This window comes from Lissotriton helveticus, chromosome 2_2, assembly GCF_964261635.1.
Source record: "Lissotriton helveticus chromosome 2_2, aLisHel1.1, whole genome shotgun sequence".
NCBI lineage: Eukaryota > Metazoa > Chordata > Amphibia > Caudata > Salamandridae > Lissotriton > Lissotriton helveticus.
Window position 1 is genome coordinate 474,220,579 of NC_136060.1, and position 23,027 is coordinate 474,243,605.

The following is a 23,027-nucleotide window of genomic DNA, read 5'->3' on the forward strand; positions in this document are numbered from 1 at the left end:
ACTAGGAGAAGCTGGGGGCTATGAACTCTGTGCTAGGAGCAGAGACTAAAGTCTGGAGAGTCAGGGCGACATGTACCTAAACAGTATCTAGTATCTGATGTTTAGAGAACATGTTGATATAAACTAAGAGTCAGGAGGGGAAAGGCTAACAGACTCTAAGACTGGAGCATGCATTATTCTACATGTAGTGCGTGATGAAGAATATTAAATGACCATTAAATGCAGTATTTCTCTTACATGGAGACGTAAAGGCTAGACAATGACGGAAACTATTGATGCAATTCAGTAGCTTTAGGAATGCAGAGAAGGAGGACTGGACTGATAACTAGAATCATAACATACTCTTGGCAGACTCAGAGGCAGAGCCAGGCTGAACCGGGCACTGTGAGGCAGGAAGTAAGTGAAGGGTCAGGAACACAGGTGGGGGCTGTATCGCTCCTCAGCGAGGCTCAGGAGACAGGAGCCGAATCTAGTGTCCGGGCCCTTTTGAGGCCTAGAAACGGGGACTTTACAATGAAATATCGTGCACACTGAGAAACGTGGCAACGTAACTTTACATAGGCCTGATATTCGTAGTATTCACGAGAACTGGAAACTGGCATACTAGAGATGGACACAACTGTAATTGCGTCTTTAATCAAACATGGGGAATACATATGCATATTAATCATGCACACATAACATGAGACGGAGGACACGTAGGGACACAGAACATGGCAAAATTTACTTTTCCACATTGTTCTAATTGAAATTCAGCGTGAGCCCCCACCAGCCCGTGTCTTCGCATAGTAATCATCGTTCGACCCCTGAGGACTGCCAACCCGAGGCACCAGCCTGCTCATTTGCGATGCCCGGCCTGCTCCTCGCGCTATGGTGACCACCATCAGGTGATGCTCTTGTTGCTCCTTGTGACCCTCTCCAATGTGAACAGGACTCTTGGCACACAACTTGAAAAGGTAAGCCTACAGTGGGATTAATCTGGGACTGTATCTGACCCCGTACGATCGCAGTTGGCCTGAACTTTTGACTATGATGCAGACCAGCGTGGCAAATAGCCACGGTTGGCCCTTTCTGCTTTTAGGCACTATTTTACCGTTTATTCTTTAAAATTCCTAACTTTGGTTGTACTGATTGGATTTTTGTTGTTCTGGTCTTGTTTTATTTATTAAATTAGTCTCTATATGTCTAACCTGGTGTGGGATATTTTTGTGTGGTGTTTGTACTGTTTTAAGTGTTGCACAAACACTTAAACATCGCCTCTAAATTAAGCTGGACTGCTCTGTGCCAAGCGGGATGAGCATAGGTTAATTTGGAGTTTGCTTATGTCTTACCCTGACTAGGATTGTGGTTGCTGCTTGACCAGGGTTCACACCCCACTCAACTAGTAACCCATTTTCTAACAACACTCAAGAGCATTGCCATTTGCAATACCCTTGACTTCTCTTAATAAACCTGAAGGGACATATAGCTGTAAGTGTAAAACCTTTGGTTTAGTCTCGGCGCAGGTCAATTTAAAAAGAGCTATGCACTATTTATTTAAGGGACTGTCAAATATTATGCACTTCTAGAATAACATCTTCCTCTTTAAAGCCAAAAGAATTGAGCACACAAACAAAGCACTCCACAACGCCGGACCAGCCTACCTGAACAGCAGACTCAGCTTCTACACCCCTACCCGCCAGCTCCGCTCCGCCAGTCTTGCCCTCGCCGCTGTCCCCTGCATCCAACTAACAACCTCCAGCGGCAGATCCTTCTCTTACCTCGCCGCCAAGACCTGGAACACCCTCCCTATCCACCTACGGCAAACCCAAGACCTACTCGCCTTCAGAAGACTCCTCAAGACCTGGCTCTTCGAGCAGTAGCGGCACCCCGCTCACCCCCCCTCAGCGCCTCGAGACCCTCACGGGTAAGTAGCACGCTTTACAAGTAATCTGATTGATTGATTAATGGGCCGTACAAAGACATTGTGGCCAATGAGAAACACCTAGATGAAGATGTCTCACTGAGTGTTGCTTATGAGCTACATTGACATGGGCTGATTTTTGGTCGCAAAGGGTTGGATGTGTGTGGAAGATAAGGTACCTCTGGGTAGAATGATAAGTCCCAGAAAACTCTTGTGTGTCCGAAGTAAATTGTGGAATATCCAGACAGACTGGATGGAAGGTTGCTTTGGACATTTATTGTGCTCATGGGATTTTATTTGGGGTACCTAATAACTAGACTATTAATAATTCTGGCCTGAACTTAATTGTGTTGTCTAAGTGAGCACCAGGGATGTTACTTGCAAGAAATAATTCTCCCCAAAATTTGGTAATGGACAATGAGGTTTAACGCATGCCCTAAGAGCTGAAAATGTTTTTATGGTGTATGGGAATCATTCATATACATTCCTCAGGTTATTATCCACAGAGTTATTGAATAATCCAGTGATGGAATATGACACTTTTTTTTATGTATGGTATTTATACACATGGATGTATGACGTTACAACGCATGCTATTACAACGCATGCCTTTACGATGCAAGTTTTACAACGCAAGTCGTTACAACGACTTGCGTTGGGGGGCGCTGGATAGTGAATAGTTTAATTTACTAGTCCAACTCCAGTCCCTGTGGATTTGAGAGAAGGTGTTGGAAACTATTCCCTATCCTAGAGCGCCCCCCAGCGCAAGTCGTAAAAGTTGCGTTGTAATGGTTGCGTCGTAAAGGTACTTCGTTGTAACAGTTGCGTTGTAAAGGATGTTCCCCATACACATACATACATACATACAGTGCACAGGGATAACTTTGTGTGCGTGACCATCCTGTGCGGTACAAGATGTCTTCCTTTTGCTCGTTATACAGTAGTGGTAAGTTGGGAGTAGTGTAGGAGGAGAGGAAAGTGTGAATAAGTAAAGAGAGAGAGAGATTACATAGTATAACCGACAGCTTCAGCGAGCATAGAGTCAGTGTCGTACATTTTTATTGCTGGATAGTTCATTCAATTTTTAGGGTGGGTCAAAGGGGTCCAAGCACCTGTCCAGTGATTCCCATAGGTTCCTGGAGGTGGGAGCTTATCACCTCACATCCCAATGGAATGACAGAAAATGTCATTACAAGACCGGAGGCTACCATTATGCATAACCTTTTATTTGCCGCTCCTGCAGCCGTTACCCTCCGTGTCTTTAATGAAATCCTGATTCTCTTATCATGTTAATCTGAGAATCGTCATTCTCTTTGAGGTGATGAGAGGGAGGAAGCCATGTAAAGTACTTGAGCAGGAGTGGATCATGAACAAATAGGATGAAAGGAGTGTCCTCAAGTGGACGCTGGAAGATTCGGAATAGGTGAATGTGTGAGTGAAATCCAACCACTTGTTAAGGGAAGGATTCTCTGCTTCCTTCAAAGGTCTGCATGTGGTTGACATTGATTAGTGTGTTCAATGAAAGGAGTGGATGAAACAAAAAGATGGTATAGGTTCTCAAGCGTGTGGCTGAAAATAGTTTGCATAATAATGAGAAGGGAGTAAGCCTGGGGTGAATGGAGATAGTTTGTCTGTGGTGAGTCATTGGGAAAAAGCTGGGAGGACAATGGGGATGATGTATACTTGCAAAGCGAGGAATATTTATATGTAAGTAAGCTTGACCTTGTAAATTCTAGCAGATGTTGATTTTTACTTTTATACTTTATTACTCACTTGTATAGTTCTGTTTTGGTACAAAATGAAATGTGTTCAATTTAATGATGTGTTGAATGAAAATAGAGGCCTTATGACATCACACAGTGTACCTTACCCTCATGGAAGGGAAGTGCTGTGCCACTCTGTAAGGTAGTTGGCAGGCAGTTGCCCGTCTCTCTGTCTGTATGCTTCTGGTCTTCATTTACCATATGACGTGTGTGGTCTTTTAAAAAAGCTCTTTGGTGGATGGTGATGTGTCCTGTCACTGTAATTGGTCAGAAACACCACATCTTTCTCAGTGCCCATTAAAGGTTATACAATGTGCCCAGAAGGGCACAGGGAAAATAAGTAATGCTGGTAAAAAACACCCATACTGTGGTTGAGACTTCTCATGAGCATCCACTCTATGAGTACTGCATGCCAGGAGGGCGTATGGATAGCTGGGCCTTAAGGTAGTAATAACATACTTCGTGCTGGACCAAGAGACATCCTATGCGCATCCTTTCTGACGTCAAGAACCATGTGACGGACTGTGGATGCATTGCTGGACCTTGCTGGGGCAATAGCATACTTTGTGCTGAACCAAGAGAGTTCCTTAATTTTCCATTCTTACGTCAAGGACTAAGTGGTGGGACTGGTCATGTAGAGCACCACCTTGCTGGGGCAAAAACTTACTGTGTCTGTATGCGCTACTTACGTAGCGCCAACCTAGCCAAAATGCAGTGGAGCACTATACATGGTCCACTGCATGACATGACTGCGTATGCACAGCTGGGACATGCTGGTGTAATAACAACCTGCTTGCTAAACTGTGATTTATCCCATGAGTGTCCATTCTGACATCAACAACTGCATAACAGAACTGAGAATATACAACCGGGTCTTTCTGGGGACACAACATACTTTGTGCTGAGCCAGGAAAAGCCCAATGAGCATCTATTCGGTTGTATGATGTTACAAAGCGTGTTATTACAACGCGTGCTGTTACATCGCAGTTGTTACAACGACCGCATGTTACCACGCTATGCCTTTACAACGCAAGTCTTTACATCAACTTGCGCTAGGCGGCGTGCTAACATTAGAAAAGTGTAATTTACTATTCCAACTCCAGTCCACTTATCAGTGCAGAAGGTGTTGGGATAGTAAACTACACTATTTTTAATGTCAGCACGCCATCTAGCGCAAGTCAATGTAAAGACTTGCGATATCGTGGTAAGATCGTGGTCGTTGTAACGACCGCGATGTTACAGCATCGCGGTGTATTATCTGCGTTGTTAATGATGTTTCCCATCTATTCTGACATCAAAAACCTTGTGATGGGAAGTCATGCTCAGCAGGGCTGTGCTGAGGCAATTACATACTCTGCATGGATGTGGTATTTATTTAAGGTCAACCTAGCTGAGAGGCAGCAAAGCTCTGTACATGTTCCAAAGCAAAGACACGGTCAACCTCTGATTGGAAGGGTAGCTGGTAGCAAAAGTGGACTGTTAGTGGGGCATGATGTAGTAATCTTTATAGAGGTGTGGCTTCAGCTCTTTATATGTTGGGGCAGGGTTGGCTAGGACACAGGTAAGTAGATCCAAATCATGGGTACTTAGGTGGAGAAGGCCTGTTGCCTTGATTTTCCTTCTTTGCTGTTCTTTGCCTCCAATCTGATGGAAACCTGGCTGCTGGGATGTGCTAAACAATCAAATGTCAAATGAGCATACATTCTGATGTCAAGGACTCCAGAGACTGCTCATGTACAGCTGGCCCTCGCTGGGGTCATAACACAGTGGGGGATATTTACAACAAAATGTCGGAGCGCCGTATTATGCCACAATTGGTAACACCAGGCGCCGACATATTTAAAACGCAGGGCTGAACGGTATGCACAAAAATACAGCGCACCCCTGTGTTTCCCATTGCATTAATAACGCTGCCTAGCCCAGTGCAGGCACCCTTGCACTTTGCAAGAGTGGCTGCGTTGCAGGGGCGATTGTTTATGTTTATGTATGATTGTTTACGTGCAGGAAGGGACACCTTCCCGCACATAAACAATCTTGAAAGGAGATTTGCTCTTTCTATGCAGCACACACAAAAAGAGCAAAAAACGAGGAACAATTTATCATTTCTCCTCATATCACCAGTCTAAAACAGTTATTCTCTGGTCTTGGTTTGTGGCACTGTCCTAGCCTTGTAAATATGGGGCAGCATCAAAAAGCAATGGGTGTTGCGGTGGAACGCCCACTGCAAAACCCATTGCACCACTCTTTCATGCTAAGTGAAGCATGAAAAGGGGCCTTATTTACAAGGCAGCGTTAAGCCACGTCGAGTGGCTTAAAGCCTCTTTGTAAATAAGGAGAAAGGGATATCGCCATCAGAATTTCGCTAAAAGTGATGTTCTGGTGGCGATATCCCCTTGTAAATATGCCTCATTGTATGCTAAACAATGAGATTCCCCATAAGCGTCCATTCTGACGTCACAAACTGCTTGATGTGACTGCGCGAGCACGCCTTAACATTGCCAAAGCAATAATATGGTGCATCCTCTGCTAATATGGCTACTTGTAAAGAAACGACACCTGGAAGAGAGGTGAGGACTACACATCTGTATGCATCATCACTCATCAATGCCCCCCCCCCAGATTCACTCTGCTGCTGCCTAACGTTTGGGCAACATAAGAGCTGGTGCTGTGCTTTATACTGATGCAGAAACCACTTTAGTGTGCTCATAAAAGGAGGCCATCTGCTCACTTCATACCTATTCCCATCAGAGGAAGTTCTTCCCTGTCTCTGGCTCCCCACTGCAGTGCATGAATCCTAGGCACAGTGAATAAAAGGCAGGAGCATCAGGCTGTGTCTCTGGGGTGGGCTTCAGTAACAGAAAGCAGATTGCTCAAAACTAAATACTATTCCAGCCTGCCTGAGCCTGTGCGGTCTACATGGAGGGCCAGCACAGATGTTTTATCTTTATTTGACTCTTCCTTGGCAGGTCAGTGAGGCTTGTTCATGCTGAGGTCAATCAGCCTCACTCTTGCCTGCAGATTAGAGCATCAAACATTTCTTCATGTGAAAAACAAATCCTATATCCAGGCCAACTCATGGTTCACCTATAGCAGAACTGTGTTTAACTACGGTTCTAACTCCAGCTGCAGCACAGGGACAAGTGGCTGATGGTGGAATGATGTGCTTGTTGACATCTCGGTGTGTAGCTATTGTTCTTTGCTTCTGCAGGCTACATTTTTTAGCCTACATTTGTATGGCCTACATGTCTACACGCAATGTCTTTGGGCATAAATCATTTTACTACCACTCCTAGCTAACACAATGATGAACAGGTAAGATTAAAAATATTTTTGAAACATATGTGTAATACTCCTCAATCAAAAACCATGTCCTAATTAAGTTAAACAGCAGCACAACATAGCCCATAGAAAAAAGGATGGTGGCAAAGGGTAATTTAGATAGCCAGCACCTCTGTTATGTTTGCCTATATAGTAGATACATTCTCACTACATTCAAAGCGTGCTCAATGTCACAATACCGTGCCACCCACTGTATCACACAATATATGCAGAAATATTCTGTTTACATGATAGATAAATTAAGCCAAAGACAGAGCACAGCACATACAAGTAAACAGCTGAGTATCCACAATCAGCAAAATTGTTTAATATAAAAAGGTTCAATGTGTAATTAGTTCAGCAAGCAATCTTCATCACAATTGTTCAGTTGCTCTAACAATGATACAGCTCTTTACAGTATAGCCCATATCAACTACCCTTCATTAGGTACTTGCCTTAAGTCAGCATGACTTAAATCACAATGAAAAACAGAGGGGCATATTAGCAAGGAATTGCGATATTATCGCAAAACGCGGTTAGCGTGTTATTTTTTTTTTTAATCGCTGGATATGTTAGCAGAGAAAACATGCTATTAGCAACGTTTTTCTCAATTGTGTTAAGTATGCAGCGATAGTGGCGAAATGCGTGAATATCGCTGGAAATCCAGTGATATTCACGCATTAACGCAAATGGGGGCTTAACCTGACAATCCACCTTCCATTGAATACACAGGTAAGTCATCCTATTAGCAGGCGTTAGATTCTAGCGCTAATCGCGCTTAGCGCAACTTTTTTTATCGCTAAGCATGCGTTCCTAATAGATGATAGCTGTGGTAGCGACTGCTTTCAGTCGCTAACAGGTTGGGTACGCCCACTTTGCATGTCATTAGCGATAAATATCGCTGACATGCAAAGCGGGCCCCAAACCGGTCGCTATCACCTAAAAGCTGTCGCTAACTCTGTTAGCGACAGCTTGCTGATAGGGCGATAAAAATATCGCTGCTTTAGCGGGAAAAAATCCCGCTAAAGCGGCAATATTGCGCTTGCTAATATGCCCCAGAATTTCAGAAAGGAGACTTGCTGTATATTAAACACTCTATTTAGTATTTATGGACCTAAAATGCCATACCAGAGTGTGGGATAGACATGTTCATAAGACTGTCAGTAGCAGGCCAAAAGAGTATGTACCTTCACCCCAGACCAAAAGACAAGAATAGAGATGGAATATGAGGTACAAAAGCTACGATAAGAACAAAAGCAGGTCTGCGCCAACTGAGCACACACATTGTTGACAAAGTACATGTGAAATGCACAACCAAGAGCAGAATCAAGCCCAAGAGATCACTGCAAACACTAATAAATACAACCCTCTGAATGCATCATCTAAGAGTTCCCACTCAGTTGGCATGATACATGGGCCTCAGTGTAGACACATGACCGACTGCACCCTAAACGCATGGCCATGGATGCACTGCCCATGTAGGTCACAAGGGAGAGGTCGAGTTGGCCTGGGATCTGGAGGGTTCCTTCAGGGGTGCCTGGATGAGGCATCATGAAATAGACAGCCTGGTAATCAGCCCTGAGCAACCCCACCAGGGACGAACTGGCCATAGCGGGCACGGGGTGTTTCCCCGGTGGACCGCCAGGGTGGGGGCTGGTTTTAGACCCCTGGGGGCCGTTTTTGTTACAGGGGGCCGGTTTTGCAGCATAGCTTTCCTTCCCTTAGACCTGCCCCTCCCCGGGGGCTGGCTGAGCTCTTTGCCAGGGCTGGTTTTGGTTCCCAGTCCGGCCCTGAACCACACAAAAGGTATATAGGTACCCCCCACATTCTCCTGCAGACGGTCAGACTCGCTCACTACAATAACACAGAAATCTGACGGCAACCCAATCAGCTTTTGCAAGGAGGTTTAAAACGTTCCTTCTTAGGCACCAGCAGCGAACTGCTGTCATTTTGCTATCCTTTCATTTACTTGAATGTATCTCTCAATCCAACGCCTCATTGTTACTTCGCTCTTAGCAAATATATAGGTAACTATAATAGATTGATTCACAAAAAAGTAGTAAATATGCACCCGGAGACTTACGTCTACATGTGGGTACAGATGTGCCACTTTTTGAGACAAAGCTTCCCAGAAGTCCACCCTGAAAACTGCGCTTGGCGTGTTTCCAGGCTTATTTTTGGGAATGTCACCGACTATTCCTAGGCCACCCTATTCTCGCGGTGAGTTCTCCCCCAAAGCTGGGAAGTCTGAATAGAGGGGGGGGGGGGATGGGGGGGGGGGAAGGAGCCCCCTGTGAAATTACCCACTTTCCTATTCCGTGGGGAAACCATATTTTCCGCAGCAGCGGCAGGAGCGTCAAGCTCACAGCCAGCTGAGGAAAATGGGGAAAAATAAAATGATTTAAAAAAAAACAATTTATGATCATTTTATTGTTCTTTCCCCGCTAGAGCCAGCCAAGTCTGGGCGGGGTCATGATGACATCAGGGATTGAGCAGTGCACACTGTAAGTGCGCATGTCGGTTTGACCGTCCGTAACAGACATGCGCACTTAGGTTTCTCCAAACCAGCTGCGTTGCACAGCGCGTTGGAGAAACAGCACAGACTCCCAGGCACTGTCTGAGAGGCAATCCAAGCCGCTCAGACCAATCCTTGCACTGGTTTCATGTTATTGAAAACAGCTCCAGGATTGGGTGGGGAGCATGTGCTGGTGTCCTAGGGGCTGCTGGGATACCATCAGAAGAGAAGAGAAGAACTGAGGCGCACTGCAGCAATGGCAGCAGAACATGTAATTGTTAAAAAAAATATTATTATTATTTCCCTAATCCCCCGTCCTGTTCCCCACCTCCCCCGCCCCCCACTTGAGTTTTTTGGCATTCGCCACTGATTTTCCCATAGAGAAGGCTCTACCCCTGCTCCCCAACCAAATGTGGGGGTGATCCAATCCCTTTCCTATCTTGGAGGGGTATTTATCCAGCCCTGTGCTTCAGTAAATCTAATATCTTCTCCAAGAAGAAATGGGGACAGAAAGGATCTTGAGAATGCCAATAAACATACATGTGTGTGTGCGTTCCCACATTTCAGAGGCAAACCGCGTCTTGCACACCCCTCATGCCACCCCTTGAGTGTGAATTAACAAGTGTGGATTTCTCCTCATTCATGGCAGAGACATTTTGCATCTGTAAATTGATTTAGGCATTCGAGGAATCCCATTTTGAAATGGATTGTAAACTTTCCTTTTCGCCAAATTTACTTTTATGAACAGGATCAATAGTGTGGCAGGTGGCTCACATAACATACACATTTAATACATTTGTTCTGTTATGGTATGTCAAAGTAATTTATAGAAAGTCTCGGCGGTACGGAAATAGGAAATATAAAAGACCATGTAATGACACAGGATGGCAGCCATGAGTTGTCTTGCGACAACTCAGATGAGAGTGGAAAAGACCTGATTCACAAAGGTAAATTTACACTGCAGTGTAAGTTTATGATTTTTTCTTATTCATGAACAAATTTTATGAGTAGTATCTCTCCATCTGCGGAGTCTGCACACTTGTGGCGGAGACTACACCGCACATTAAAAGATAAGACATAACTACATATTTTTTTATGTGCGGAGTCTCCATCACGAGTGCGGGGTTTCGCAGTTGTAATGGTACAACTAGCAAAATTAGTTTGTGAATAACCCAAATTCTTAAACTTACACTAAAGGGTATTTTTACATTTTTTTAAATCAGGCCTGAGAACTTTGAGGGTTAAGTTGATCATATTATCTTTTTAGTGGTTCGGACAAATAGTTCCACCATTTTCCTTTCTATAATTGTAGAGATCTGCTGATAATTCCCTAGCCATAGATTAGGTCCTGAACTAAGGCCATAGCTGAGGATTTCACACCCCAAAGGGCACTTAACACTCCAGTCTGTGCAGTGCTTAATGTGAGCCGGTGGTTTCCAGTGCTCAACACCGGCACTTATTTGTCAGCACAGGCACTTATGACAGCTGCCACATGGTGGTGCTGTTTGTGTAATTTAGAGATTAGCAGAACATTATTCAATATACATTAAAACCAACTCATACCTGCTACCCAGGCCATTCTTATAGCTTTGGGTGCCTCGACAGTCTGAATTGTCAAACTTGTAGCAGTGTGATGGTTCATAGTTGTATAGGTACTGTAATTTACAGCGCTGGCAGGGGCAATGAGTGGTGCGAGCTGTGGTGACCTCATGACAAGGGCCCTGCCACTTCTTCTTTTACAAATTAAGCACTGAGTCTTCCAGTGCCATTTGCTTACTGAACAAAGCTGGAGTGGGACTGGGTTCTTCTATGAAATCATATGACGAATAGAAGGCGGGCATTGTTAGAGAACGATGATCAATTTCTGTTTTCTACATATGTCTAGTCAAAACGCCGATTAACCAGCAGACTGTAGTCCTCAGCATCAGGAAACTTAAGCGAGGACATGCATTTATGCTTGGGGTCTTTTGGCTTGAACTGGCTTGGCAAAAAGAAGAGTGACCGGGAGACCTTGCGATTGGATGATAATCCCCGATGGCCAAGTAACGAGTACGCTCTACAGTGCGGGGCCGTGCTGGGTCAGTGACGGGTTCTGTGGCACCTGTTATACAATTGCTATTAAAGGTACTGAACCTGGTAAAGACTGGTGACGATGAAACATCTATATGTGTCACCCGTAGCAATGCCCTTACCAGGGGTGGCTCTAGGCTCATGGCGGCCCTGGGCAGGGAGCGTAGGTAGGGGGCCCCGGAAGAGGGGGTCCGGGCGGGTGGAGCCTGAGGAAGCCTAAGCTCCGGGGGACTCTGCCCCGCCCGGACCCCCTCTTCCGGGGCCCCCTACCTGGTCATCTAACGCCTTTTCTGGACATTTTATTAAAACACCTTCCTGAGTCAGGAAGGTGTTTTAATAAAACATCCAGAAAAGGCGTTAGATGACCAGTACCTGAGGCTGCTCCTACACTTCCGAATTGGAAGTGGAAGAGAGCCAGAGGCCCCCAAATCCCTGCCACTGGGGTCGCCACGCAAATATGTATCCATCCTCAGAGGATTATTATAAGGATACATATTGGCGTGGTGGCCCCTGGGGTTTAGCGGCCCTGTGCGGGTGCACAGTTTGCACATGCCTAAGGCCGCCCCTGCCCTTACAGACTCGGGCCAGACTTACAACGGTAATTTACACTTTTGAGTCAGTTTAAATGTTTGGCATTCACAAACTCCAAGTGTAAGTTTCTACTACAAAACAACCGGTAGTAAGTCCATCACTACAAATGGCCAATCACCGTTACTGCAACGCCCTACCACAGAAAAGAATGGAGGTAGGCACTTAAAATAAAACCCCACACTAAATCATGTTAAATTATTTGAAATAGTTGAAAATATTCATAATTATAAATTAATTATAATGATAAGAACTATCAAATGTGATGGATGGAATTAATAAACATGAATGTAATGATTTTTAATAAAATGTATTCTTACAATTTTTTTAATTCAAAATAGATTATTTAAATATTTTCGAATTAAATACTAAATATGTACTATTTTTAAAATTAATGTATATTTATTATATTTTAACTATTTGAAATCATTTAATTTAATTGATCGTTGTTCCCTATGGGGTTTTATTTTAAGTGCCTACTTCCGTTATTTTCTATGGGAGGGTGTTGCAGTAACGGTGGTTGGCCATGTGTAGTGCAGGGCTTACTAGTGTTTTTTTATTTTTAGTAGTAACTTACACTCATACCAAACAGTTGTAAACTTACTCAAAAGTGTAAGTTACCTCTGCGAATCAGGACCTCAGTGTGTATTGGTCTGTAGCGTTTAGGCCAAGAACCTACAGCACGTTATATATACACTGATGCACGAGCCACATTATACTCCTCAAGAAAATGAGACATTTGCTCATTTCTTACCCACACCCATCAGATGAGGTTTCTCCTGTGCTCTATGCATACTGAAGGGCAGTAATTCCATAATTCCCAGGCACAGTGAAAGGCAAATGCACTTGTGGCTGTGATTGCTCACTCTGGTCTTGTATAATATAAATCAGGTGCTCTGCGATAAACGTTATTCCATACGATCTCAGCTTGTGTGGCGTGTGCGGGGAGTGAGCAGTGACGCTTTACCACTGTTTTTGTACTTACCTCTTCCTCTACTGTTCTAGCACATGTTGGGGCCACTGCTGTTGTGCGAAGCAACCTATTTTTTAGGGTCAGCCAGCCTCACTCTGGGGCATATTTACTAGAAAATGTCCGAGTGCGGAGCTGCGCCAAATCTGGCAGCGACACGACATTTACAAAATGTAGGGCTGTGCATTATTTACCACAATACGGTGCACCCTTGTGTTTTCCCTAGCACTGGCGCTAAAATTAGTTGCCTAGCGCCAACACAGACACCTTTGCGCCATATGCAAGGGTGCCTGCGTTGACGGGAATGATTGCTTATGAGCAGGAAGGTAACCTTTCCTGCACATAAACAATAAACAATGGCGATGTATTACTTCTATGTGTGCTGCGTTAGGCAACAAACATAGAAGTAGCAAACTGTTATTATTCAATGATTGTTTATGTACAGGAAGGGGCACTTTACTGCACATAAACAACTATTAATGGCTTTTTGCTCTTTCTTTGCGTGTTGCAGATTGCAGCTCACATAGAAAAAGCAAAAACGTGGAGAAATAAAAGCATTTCTCCTCGTGTTGCCATTCTACTGCCTGCTCTTGCATGGCGTTAGTTTTTGCCGCTGCCACAGATTTGCACCTCCTTGTATATTTGGGGCAGCGTCAAAAAGCAATGGATGCTGTGGTGGAACGTCCACAGTAACACCCTTTGCACTTCTCTTTCATGCAGATATCTGTGTGAAAGGGTACAGTATTTACAAGAGGGTGTTAAGTCACGCTAAATGGCTTAGCGCCCTTATGGGCTGGGATGCTCCAATACTTATTATTCCCTGGAGTGACTAGGACGAACGACCCTCCATTTCTTTTACATATTGCACTCCACTATTGGAAACTGGCGCTGAAGTATGCTAACATACCAGTGCCATATGCCCCAAATGTACCCCTGTGTGGCTTACCCACGGTACAAGGAGATTTATCAGCCACTAACCTGCGGGGATGGGTGGAATCTGGTGCGAAAACTGTAGGGAACGTATTTCTGGACGGAACCCTAATGCCACATGAAGAATTTGTGCAGACCTATTCGGCTCCTCCTACACTGTTTATAACATAAACTGTAGGGGACGTATTTCTGGACGGAACCCTAATGCCACATGAAGAATTTGTGCAAACCTATTAGGCTCCTCCTACACTGTTTGTAACAAGCTGTAGGGGATTTATTTCTGGACGGAACCCTAATGCCACATGAAGAATTTGTGCAAACCTATTAGGCTCCTCCTACACTGTTTATAACATAAACTGTAGGGGATTTATTTCTGGACGGAACCCTAATGCCACATGAAGAATTTGTGCAGACCTATTCGGCCCCTCCTACACTGTTTATAACATAAACTGTAAGGGACGTATTTCTGGACGGAACCCTAATGCCACATGAAGAATTTGTGCAAACCTATTAGGCTCCTCCTACACTGTTTATAACAAACTGTAGGGGATTTATTTCTGGACGGAGCCCTAATGCCACATGTAGAATTTGTGCAAACCTATTCGGCTCCTCCTACACTGTTTGTAACATAAACTGTAGGGGATTTATTTCTGGACGGAACCCTAATGCCACATGAAGAATTTGTGCAAACCTATTAGGCTCCTCCTACACTGTTTATAACATAAACTGTAGGGGATTTATTTCTGGACGGAACCCTAATGCCACATGAAGAATTTGTGCAGACCTATTCGGCCCCTCCTACACTGTTTTTAACAAAAACTGTAGGGGATTTATTTCTGGACGGAGCCCTAATGCAACATGTAAAATTTGTGCAAACCTATTCGGCTCCTCCTACACTGTTTTTAGCAGACGCTGCGGTCGCACATTATGTGCGTAGATACTGGTTAGTGGATCAGAGGGAACCTCCGACCTTTGTATTATTGCAATCAATACACATAATGGGACAAGGTAGTCCGATGGCTGTATCGAGGCCATCAACATTGGGAGGCAGAGGTGTCCAGGGACTTCACTGATCGAGAATGGTCACAGGTCCTTGAATATCCCAGGCGCGTCTCCCGAAATGCTTGACTAAAAGATTCAACTGTTTGTCCTGCATAGGGCCTATCGGATGTATGTCAGTACAACGCGATCTTTTAGATCGCGGTACTTTACAAGGCGGTTATTACAATGCAAGTCGTTACAACGACTTGCGTTGGAGGGCGCAGATTGAGGAATCTTATAATTTTATATTCCAACACCAGTCCACGTAACAGTAGGGAAGGTGTTGGAATATAAAATTACAATATTCCTTAACCAACAGCGCCATCCAGCGCAAGTCATAGTAACGACTTGCGTTGTAATGGCAGCGTGGTAAAGGTCGTGCGGTGTAAACACCACGTTGTAAACAACGTTTACCGGCCTATCTCACACCTCGGGTGATACACTATATGTACCCCAATTCCACATCGGAGTGTCTTCAATGTCGCAACTCGGAAGCAGACTTTATCCACATGTTTTGGACCTGCTCCGCCCTTGTGAACTTCTGGACGGAGGTTCTACAAGGCCTCACATACCTTTCTGAGCGTTCCACCTGGAACACCCCCGAGGCCTGCCTCCTCGAGCTCTTTCCTCTTCCTAAGCAGGCAAAAGCCCTGCGCCGTTTTATAAGTCTCATTCTCATGCTAGCCAAAAGGCTTATCACACAACAATGGAAATCAGCCAGGGCTCCGCACAAAGGGAAATGGCGGGAAGGCGATATTTATCGCTAATGACATGCAAAGTGGGCGTACCCAACCTGTTAGTGACTGAAAGCAGTCGCTAACATCGCTATCGCCTATTACCAACACAGGCATAGCGATAGAAATATTCGCGCTAAGTGCGAATATCTCCAAAAACTAACGCCTGCTCAGACCAGTTCTTAGCCATTATATCCAATGGGAGGTGGATATAATGGCTAAGACCCTATTAGCGATAATGCGTGAATATCGCTGTATTCTCAGCGATATTCACGCATTTTGCCGCTATCGCCGGGAATTTTATCGCTTTTGAGATAAACGTGGCTAATAGCACGTTATCTCAGCGATAAAACAAGGACTAATCAATTTCCTTAATTGCAGGTGCTCTGAAAAATGCTAACTGCTGAGTAATAGAAAGGGAATCTTTAGCAACATTTTGGGCAGTGAGAAGTCTAAAATCTTTTGTGTGGGAAAGAAAATCAACTTGAAGGACATATCACAAACCTCTAAAAAAAAGTGTTCACCAAAAAGCCTAACAATGCTGTATCCAGTTGCATTAGCCAAGGGGCTGGAGTGTTGAAAACATATGAATTTTAAAATGAGTGTGTGCCAGAGGCAAAAAAGCACTATGCTGAAGCTTGTTAAATTTATGAGGAAAATGTTGTTTCCTCATCAATTTAACAAGCTTTCAGCAAAGTATTTCTTTGCCTCTGGCACATACATTCATGTTTTCTGGATTCACTAGACAAGGATGAGGAAGATAAAGGGGTTGAATTGTGCATGGTGATAGATAAAATTGAAGGTAATGATGAATGGAAAAATGAAATAATAAAGTAAGTGGTATTACAAGAGGTGAGCAATAATATGATGGGGAAAAAAGGTATTGTACCGTGAAAGATGAATTTTCTGAAAAAGGGGAATTAATATTTAGAGGAACCGGATTGATCCCGACATGAACAGTGAGGGATGAAGTGATAATTTAGGCACATAAAGAAACATTGGAATTATAAAAACCAAGGGTTGACTATGTCAAGATTACTGGTGGCTGTGTTTAGACAAGACGGTGGAAAGAAAAGTGAGAGAATGTGTTGATTGCTTTTAGAGCGATAAGGTATTTAAACCAAGAGTTCAAACAATGGTAAGTTACAGGATAAACCATGAGACACTCTAGCACTGGCCATAGTGTGGCCTTTACATACTGATATGGAGGGATAGTTCATTTTAGTTTTAATAGATATGTATTTCAAATGGCCAGAAGTAACGATACTAAATAATGTAGAAACAAAGAATGTGGTAACCCTTGGATGTAATCTTTAGTGGGGAAGAATTTTCACAAACCATTATGACAGTGAACAACGTTCAACTAACATCTAAAACAATTTAAAAAAAATCACAGAACAGAGTTATTTGGCACATAAATGTACACTGTACTATCCTGGAACTAATGGAATGGTAGAGAGACTGAATTTAGTGCTCAATGAAGTGATTCAGATTGCAAGATGAAACAAGAAACAAATTGAGGGATTAAATAGTTAGGAAGGTAGTGAGGAATACACTTACAGCTCATATTACAATAGGGAGAACCCTGTTTGGTTTAAATTCTAATTCGCATCGGAAATGTTGCTCTCCAATACAGAAAAAATGGGTGAACGGAATTATACCAGTTTTGGCAGAAAGTTAGAACTCATCAGTGTAATTTCTTTGATCTGATGTAAATCTGTTTAACCATTTTGTGAAATTAGCGTTTAAAGAGGGACTCCCCTCCCCCGGTTAAAATTAAAAAAAATTGGGGCTGTGGGTACATGGTACTCCTGCTGGTCCCAGTATGGCCCTCTTGAAAGGAACTGCAGTACTCTTGCAGGTACTGGTGTACAAGCTTCCAATCATGGTATTGTAGTTCTGTGCAAGCTTCTCAGAGTATGCGTGCACAGTACAGCGATACCATGACATGGAATCTTGTGTGCAGTGCAGGATTACTGCAGCGCATGAAAAAAAGAAAAAAGAAAAGCAGAAGAAAATGTGTGTTGGATGTCTGTGGGTGATTGGGTGCCCTATGGAGGGTGGGTGCAGGACCCTGCACCTACCCTCCTGCAGTGCACCGCTAAAGGTTGTATGTAGTAGGCAGTTACCCACCCATGGTGGAGTTGGGCGCATGGTCTAGGTCTCTGGGTGGCTAAACCCCTTTGCTTGCTGGCATTTACCGTGCGCAGCGGGGGGTAGCGTGGACGGCCTAGCGCTCGACCAGCTGTGGACATCCGCAGGTACTCAACACACATTTTCTTCTCAGGCCGGGGAGTGGATGAATGGAGTGGGGTTGGTCAGCCACAGCAGAATTGGGAGCAGGGCCTGGCCAGAGTCAGTGAAGCTGCAGGGTCATTGGCTGTAGGCTGCCAAGAGGGAGGGATTGGCTTTTGCTCAAGTTTGAAAATCAATATTGATTAAAAAAAACCTTAGAAATTCATTTTAAAAAATCCACCTGCATTGTGGCTTCCTTCTAAACAGGATTATGTAAGATCCCAACATCACAACCTGTGCCCACCACCCAACCGTCCACCACCCAACCGTCCATCCTTATTCACAGTGTTCGTCCTTCAACCTCAACCAACATACCTTTATTAAAGCTTGAGGATTAATGGAGGCCAGATGTTCTTGTTCTCCCCTTGACTTCCTTCTGGCTCCTACTCAGTGTTGTGATACTTGTAGAGATTATCCTTACCCCACTATTCTCTTAGCTCCCTCTCCTGTCTCTTCCACCACTCCATTCCTTGACGTCTCCTTCCACAGTTTCCTTAGCCATTTCTATGTTGATGACACGTTTCTCTATTCTTCTTTGCTTGATTTTAGATGGCTACGTGGATCCTAATGTCTACACCTGTTATGGCTAGGAGCCTCGATTGCACCACACAATAAATGGCCAGAATTGTTCCGTCTCTGAGAGCCCTCACACCAGACTCAATTGAAGCTTCATTCTTGATCTGCTACCAGAGGGTTTATTTTGACAGTGGAAAGAGTCTTGTAACTTTTACATTTCCAGCTACCACCTTCTCACCATTTATATCACCTGCCCCTACCTCCCCTTACAGTTAGCCCTTACTCTAACAAACATATCACTCGCTAGAAAGCTGCACTGAAGTACACCTCCCACTTACATGATAAATTCTTCCATTTAGCCGCCTGCCGTCTAATTCAGCGCTGTTGGATTGACAACCATTCCCTTTGTAGGAATAAGTCAGAGAGGCTCCATGTCTGATATATTCTGAAACGGCTGCAACGCATCGAGAACGCCTCGGCACGACTGATCCTCGACATCCCCCGCCGCAGCCACATCACACCCCACCTAAGAGACCTACACTGGCTCTCCATCAACAAGAGGATAACCTTAAATCTCCTCATCCACGCACACAAAGCCCTCCACAACGCCAGCCCAGCATACCTCAACAAATGACTCAGCTTCTACGCCCCTACCCGCAAGCTCCGCTCCGCGACCTCGCCCTAGCCACATTGCCCAGGCATCCGAAAAACAACCGCCGGTGGCAGATCCTTCTCCCACCTCGCCGCCAAGACCTGGAACACCCTCCCCACCAACCTACGGCAGACCCAAGACCTCCTGGCCTTCAGACGACTTCTCAAGACCTGGCTCTTCGATCAGTAGCGGCATCCCCCCCCCCCAGCGCCTTGAGACCCTCACGGGTATGTAGCGCGCTCACCAAATGTCATGATTGATTGATTGATTGATATTTGTTTCAGCCCTATTTTAATAGTGATGGCCATCTCCCTCCATAACCTTGACCTTCTGCCTTCAAACACTAATACTGCAGCATAACATAGACTGGTGGGGCCCTATGCAAAATGACGGCCCAGCCTCTAAGATATAATGTAGACTCTTATGCCGCAGACAGAGAAAGGTGTTTGGTCAAGCATAGGGACCTTAATTGCTCGAAATACCCATCATTGCTATAAACCCATTGAGATAGATTCAGTTGTTGATCCTTCTGCCACTCTTCTACTACAGGGCCCTCATCATTGAACTGCCAGTACATTGAGTACCTTCAAAATAGTGCCTAGCTCTGCCTCTGCTGGGAGCAAATTTACAAGACAATAACGCAGTGCGGTGCTGCAAGCAATTTTACTGCGCCGAGCTGTGTCATTGCCTAAGTGCAGAATGAACCGTACTTACAAAAATATGGCACATTCCCGTACTCACCCCCGTGCACGAACAGCAGCATACATAGAAAGAGCAAAGCAACGAGGAGAAATAAAAGCATTTCCCCTGGGGGTGGGGGGGGTAAGTTTTTGGTGCTGCCTTACGATTCCTTGTAAATATGGGGCAGTGTCGAAAAGCCATGTGTGTTGCTTAGAACGCTCACAGCAACACCCATTGCACGCCCCTTTAGCGCAGAAAACTGCATTAAAGGAAATGATATTTACAAGGCGGCGTGAAGGCACGCAAAGTGGTTTAGCACTGCATTATAAATATAGAGGACAGCGAGCCACCGGCGCATCACAAAAAGTGACGCTCCGGTGGTGCCGGGGACTTGTAAATGAGGCCCCAAGTTTGTCAAAACCTCGCTGTCCCTCAGCTACGCTTATATATAAAATACCCTGATTGCTCCAGTGACTCCAACGATGGCACCGCTCCAGGCATCTACAACTAGGGGGCCATCTTTAAGTGCCAGGAGAGCAGCAGAGCTTGGCTCAGGTGGTAAAGACCACTTCATTTACAGCATCCAACATACTTGCTTGGGATTTGGTCTGTAAACATAAAGGTCAGTGTTTGATGTTACTGTGGGAGCCATCTTGGATTGCCTCTCTCCTCTTTCTCTATTCTCTGCTGGACCCACTACTAAATTCATATGGACTGTCTGATGAGGTACACTTGGATAATTTCCATTGTAGATGCTCTGTATGTTTAATTAATACAAGTGCAATCTTCTTATAGTGACGTTAACATGGATAACAGAATGTGACACCTCATCTGCATCTTCCTGTTTCTGGACTTTTTCGGACACTTGTTTTTTGCTGGACCATGTCCAATCTACTTCATGACCAAAGAAAAAAGGGATCAAAGCATTAATTCCCGCATTGATCTAACGTCTCCTACAATTCCTGAGAGGCAAAAGAAGGTGCTGATAGCCTGAGACACAGTCCCCTATGTCCCATGAAGATTAAGTGAGAAAAATCTCATTATCTCTTCAAATTAAATGCACAAAATTGTCAATCATGTGGTCATCTGGTTCGTCGATAGTGCCTATCGACGAACCAGATGACCACATGATTGACGACACACGTACTCCTGTGGTTACACTTTGCAGTATCTACTGAAAATCATAAAGCCATCTCTATATTGCCAAAAAAATGATAGGCAATCTTTTAAAATTACTGGGGTTGAATTAATTATCGACAGGCACATATATCCTGGACTAATATTATAAACTTGCTATGCCCTGAAGAAGTCCGGTAACGGACGAAACGCGTTGGCTATTTCACTGAAAACAAGAAATGAATAAAGATAAAGTTTTAAACTTCCAGAACTTGTGACTGACTTCACTTTGGGAAAATGAATGTGAACCATCAAACTTGTGAATAGTATGGTATAAGGATTGCTATCCAAAAATACATGCAAATCTGACTTATTAGAAGGGTGCGGAGCCACAATTTTGTGCGTCAATCTACTTCATGGCATCTTCATAAATGAAAGAACAAACATGCCAATGTGGTCACTAGAGTTCCAGAACTTGGTGACCTTGTGGGTGGAAAATGTTTATACCAGAAGAATATGGAAAACAAGACCCTCAGCAGTAAGAAGGATAGTGTACCTGCAGTGATGGACGCCAGCCTGATGGAGTCCACGCCTCGCGCAAATGGCTCGTACGGGGAACTTTGCAACACGTTCATTCCTATAAGAAAATAACACAATCAGAAAATCATGGCTGGTTTGTGAGAACATAGAGCAACTCTGGCATAGGATGAATACTTAATGAGATATGCAGAAAGACAACTGGCTAAACATCAGACTGTTAAATCTGTCATTTGCTACATTGCCCTGCATTTTGTTTTGATGTGACAGTTGCAAAAATGGTGAAAGGTTGTATTTCCCGCACCTAAGAATTTTACAACTTATTGTTGGGATTTTGTAAAGAGCTACCAGCTGTCATGCAACATCTGAAAAGCATCAATTGAGGGTGCCTCATTTTTGTCAAAATTCTCAGTTCAAGGCTATGGGTGTGCGAAATTAACATAATTTTCTTTAATGTAATTACGCGAAATTCTGCAAAGTTACATTAAATTATGACAAATGCAAATTTGTCATTTCATTCTATATATAATATTAGAACATTGGAATGTAGGGAGCTCCATTGAAAACAATGGAGTGCTGGGCTTATAATGGCCGGTATAAGCCTGGAGCTCCAACATTCCAATGTTTCTTTGTTCACAGCTCTGGCTGTGAACAAAGGCTTCAGGGAGCCTGAGGGGATTCCAATCCCCTCACGCTCCCATAAGGCATTGTTCTTTTTTGTTAGAACATTCTGCCCTCTAGTGGCAGAATGTTCTAATAGCCTTATAGCCCTTCGTAGCTGGGCTATACCGCTATTAAAGTCCCTCTCCCTTGTTAAAGGCCCTCGCCTTCAGCTCGGCCCTTTAACGCTGGAGTGGGCCTTTAATAGCCGGTATAGCCCTCTACGGCGGGCTATAAGGCTATAGCGAGAAATGCATTCTCCAGTTAATTTTTGACACAAAAACGTATTCTGTGCTAAAATAATAGTCCAGAGAGCAAACGTATGACAAATAACGGCCACACACATTTTTTTCTTCTCTTGCTATGCACATTTGCAGTACGGAGCATATTTACAAGGCCGTCATACTTGTACCACACAACATGGTACATGCACAACGCAAAGCTCCATGTCATATTTATGAAGCCACGCAAAGCCACTCTGTGAGGCTTTGAATTGCTTCACAAACATGGAGTAATGCAGTGCCGCGCAAATTGCTGCGTTGCCTTACTTTGTGCAAGGGAGGAGTTCCATGGGGTTGTATGACATCACAAGGCCTGCTTTTACCACGCATGCCATTACAACGCAATTTTTACAACGCAAGTCATTACACCGTATTGCGTTGGGGGGGCGCTGGATAGTGGAATAGTTTAATTTTCTATTCCAACTCCAGTCCCCGTGGATAGTAGGGAAGGTGTTGG

At 44.2% G+C, this 23,027-nt stretch overlaps 1 protein-coding gene across 1 annotated transcript in view; it reads right to left on the reverse strand.

Annotated features, from left to right (window-relative positions):
* LOC144821548 (GDNF family receptor alpha-4-like) overlaps positions 1-23,027 on the reverse strand; it is a 739,131-nt gene that overhangs the window by 167,646 nt on the left and 548,458 nt on the right. The window contains exon 3 of the mRNA XM_078678723.1: positions 21,649-21,729. Within this exon, the coding sequence (XP_078534849.1) occupies positions 21,649-21,729 (81 nt within the window). The remainder of the gene's footprint in view (positions 1-21,648; positions 21,730-23,027) is intronic.